The following is a 3,160-nucleotide window of genomic DNA, read 5'->3' on the forward strand; positions in this document are numbered from 1 at the left end:
CCCCAGACCCCATCCCTAGAAGGCCAACAGTGAATGGGGGAGTAAAAAAAAGACCCCGACACACACACCCCACCCTCATATGTACTGTTGATGCGTGATGTTCTATGATACAATTAAAACGGAGAAGAAGACGGGGCAGAGGCCAGCACGATGCCAGTTCCCCCTCCACCCCAACTCCACCCCAAAACCCTAAATGTCTAAAAGCAAATACTGGGAGTGGGCACAGGCSTCAGTGGTGGGAGTGTTCCATCCCGRCCCTTGGAAGCCCTAGGTGCCCACCCCAAGTRCCTAAATGTAAACGTTATGAGGATGTTATGAGTGAATGTCTAAGGTGTACATTAAAATTGGAGCCAAGGTGGTTATAACAAACTGAGATGTAAAATTGTTGCCGTTTATACCACACCTGTGCCCCAAAAATCCTACATGAGTGCAGTTGAAAATGAGGAGGGTGGAGGAGTGTGGTGGAGGATGGGGAGAAAAAACTGAGCGAGCAAAATGCTCTTACYGGGGGGTCAGCTCCTCTGACCCCAGTAGGCGCCCCKATTTTCCAAGACCCACCCAGGGAATGAGGCCCAGGACCTCTTCCTCTGGACAGACCGACCACCAGGCCTATAAGGCCCCAGATCATGGACAAACAGAGCCCAGAGGACCACCAGGAAGCAGGACTGACAGTCCACCTGTCACAGAGCCATCCAGACCCCCAAGACCCGACCCCCATCCCCACAGCCAACCCGCAGCCCAAAGAAGCTACCGAACCCCCGCAAYGATGATCCAGCCGAGASCGCACATCCAGCCGCCGACAGCGCAAAGAGGGGCCAAYAGTGAGCCTCCGCCACAACAAAGGGGCCAGCCAGCTGACCCAGCACAGCCCCCAGCCGCCACCAAGGCCACCCACCCAGCCCCACCCCAGAAGAAATACTATACCCACCCTATCATTCAGACAACTCTCAGAACATATAGCACACTAGACACCCAGGCTGGCTTGGCCAATCCCCTCCCACGGGCCACCGGCCCCGCCCCCAGCCAGCCCAACCCCCCAGCCCATGAGACCCGCAGCCCACCAGCACACCAAGGGCCCCACGCTCAGAGCCTGGCACCGGGGCACAAACTGGCCCAGACCCCGGAAACCCACCCGCCAGGACTCAAGCCCCCCCCAGCCCCACCAGGACCACAGCCCAGGGACGGCACGACCCCAGAACCCCAAGCTCCCCGCGCCCAGCACAGCAATGCCACCGGATCAGCGACCCATGACCACAGCATGCATTTCTTGATGAACAAAATTTGATTTTTGGCTGACAAAAGTATTGTGTAAAATATAAACTTCTGCCACTTAACTTGACCCATGGTCCAGTCTGTCAAGGCCAAGGTTAACCTAGTGTGATGRTGCTCATCTACGCTTTGACTGTTTTTCTTCTGCCAGGTCTTCCAAGTTTATAAGGAATTTTTAATTTTTAAAATTTCCCTTGTCTGGTTCCAGGTTTTTAGAAGGATTTTCCATATTATTTAATTGAAAGACTCACCGAATGATAGTTGGGTAAAGTTCTCCGGAATAAAGGTAACAGCAGTTGAAGGAGGCAGCAAGACAACCTTTACCAAACACAGCCAGACATGTTCGTACGGTTTGTTTATCTGCAGAAAATGATGACTTTCATCAGATTGCTGTCCTMTTTCTGCAGAATATTGCTGCAGATGAGGTTTCTGTGTGTTCTAACGTACCATAGGGAATGAGAATGTTGATCAAAATAGGGATTCCAGCAAGGATGAGAGCGCCACTTTGTGACGGCCGACGTCCAATAAAACTCATAGTCACATTTATGACGACTTTAGCAGGAATGTCGACGACTCCAAAGATCACTTGTATCAAGTAGATGTCCACACCGAACTTCTGAAGGTCCATAGAGAGGCCGTAGTACGCAAAACTGGTTGAAAACCTAAAACCATACAAAGTTTTYATGCAGAACAATTCAAGATGGGTTTTACTTTGTTTGTTTTTCAATTAGAGCGTTCTATGCACCAGACAGCACTGAGGCAGAGGGTCATAATCCTCATGTTGGGTGTGCGGAACAGATCCAGGACAGAATGTGTCCCCTGGGAACAGGACATTTCTTTCTTCATGGACTCCTGCAGCATCTGTGTAAAAAAAAGAGCATGGTTTTACACACAATACAAAAAGTTWAATAAAAAACACCAACAATAACCATTTACTCACGTTAACATCAATCTTTTCTCCCTCCTCATGGCGTCCGTTAAACCTGGCCACACTTTGTAGAGCCTTGACGGCTTCTTCAGGCTTATTCTTTATAGCCAGCCATCTTGAAGATTCATGAAACCACCTGCCAAGGCAAAACTTATTTGCTCAATCTATTCTAATTACATATATTGTGTCACTGAATATTAGAAACTTTAGGCATGACTCCAGCGGCATGTCTTGGTGWCGCACCATGAGAAGAGGAAGAAAACGAAGTGCGGCAGCGACACTGTCAGAGTTAYCCACCTCCAGTCTCGGATGAAGTAAGCGATGGCTGCCAGGATCAGCTGTCCGAATGTGTAACAGTAAGCCGTTAATGTCCCTGTGGCAGTTCTCACACGAGTGGGGATCCATTCTAAAACTTTAAATAAAACAAGATATGTTTTTATTTAAGTCTTTACTGTGTTCCTGCAGACTTCAAACTGAAAATGAAAAGAAATTTATCAGAAAAAAAACATTATTTTTTTTCATGTCAGCATTTCCCAACTGTTATTTAGTTAAGGCATCCCACCACCCCAACAGAACTGTCTGCCACCCCATGAAGATCATAGCATGCATTTGTTCAAATGTTACCAATTTAAAGCAGAGACAATAAAGCCGATACATCTGTTTATGGCATAAGCCTAAGCAACAAAATCAAGTCCAGTCAAGTAAAACTTTATTATACCCAAGGGGCAATATACAAAATACTAAAAACAAACAAACAAACAAACAAACCCTCAAACCACATTATAAATCCTTATTTAAAAACTGAAATGTCTCCTCATCAAAAGATACTGAAGTTCAAAACTTTGTCATAAAAGGCAGAGGGTTACGTATATCTCTTCAAGAGTGGGTAGACTTTTAATTTGTTATAAAGAAAAAAGTTGTCTTACTGAGTGAAAAGGTATTGAGTGCCACACCAGACAGAGC

The 3,160-nt window shown here is 46.9% G+C and overlaps 1 protein-coding gene across 1 annotated transcript in view; it reads right to left on the reverse strand.

Moving 5' to 3' along the window:
• The window catches only part of LOC106514009 (solute carrier family 22 member 6), an 18,126-nt gene that overhangs the window by 4,289 nt on the left and 10,677 nt on the right, over nt 1-3,160 (reverse strand). The window contains exons 12-17 of the mRNA XM_014003085.1: nt 3,124-3,160; nt 2,441-2,609; nt 2,210-2,333; nt 2,015-2,130; nt 1,717-1,931; nt 1,521-1,629 (exon numbers count right to left, since the gene is read on the reverse strand). Of these exons, the coding sequence (XP_013858539.1) occupies nt 1,521-1,629; nt 1,717-1,931; nt 2,015-2,130; nt 2,210-2,333; nt 2,441-2,609; nt 3,124-3,160 (770 nt within the window). The remainder of the gene's footprint in view (nt 1-1,520; nt 1,630-1,716; nt 1,932-2,014; nt 2,131-2,209; nt 2,334-2,440; nt 2,610-3,123) is intronic.

Source organism: Austrofundulus limnaeus, unplaced genomic scaffold (assembly GCF_001266775.1).
Source record: "Austrofundulus limnaeus strain Quisiro unplaced genomic scaffold, Austrofundulus_limnaeus-1.0 Scaffold17, whole genome shotgun sequence".
Taxonomy (NCBI): domain Eukaryota; kingdom Metazoa; phylum Chordata; class Actinopteri; order Cyprinodontiformes; family Rivulidae; genus Austrofundulus; species Austrofundulus limnaeus.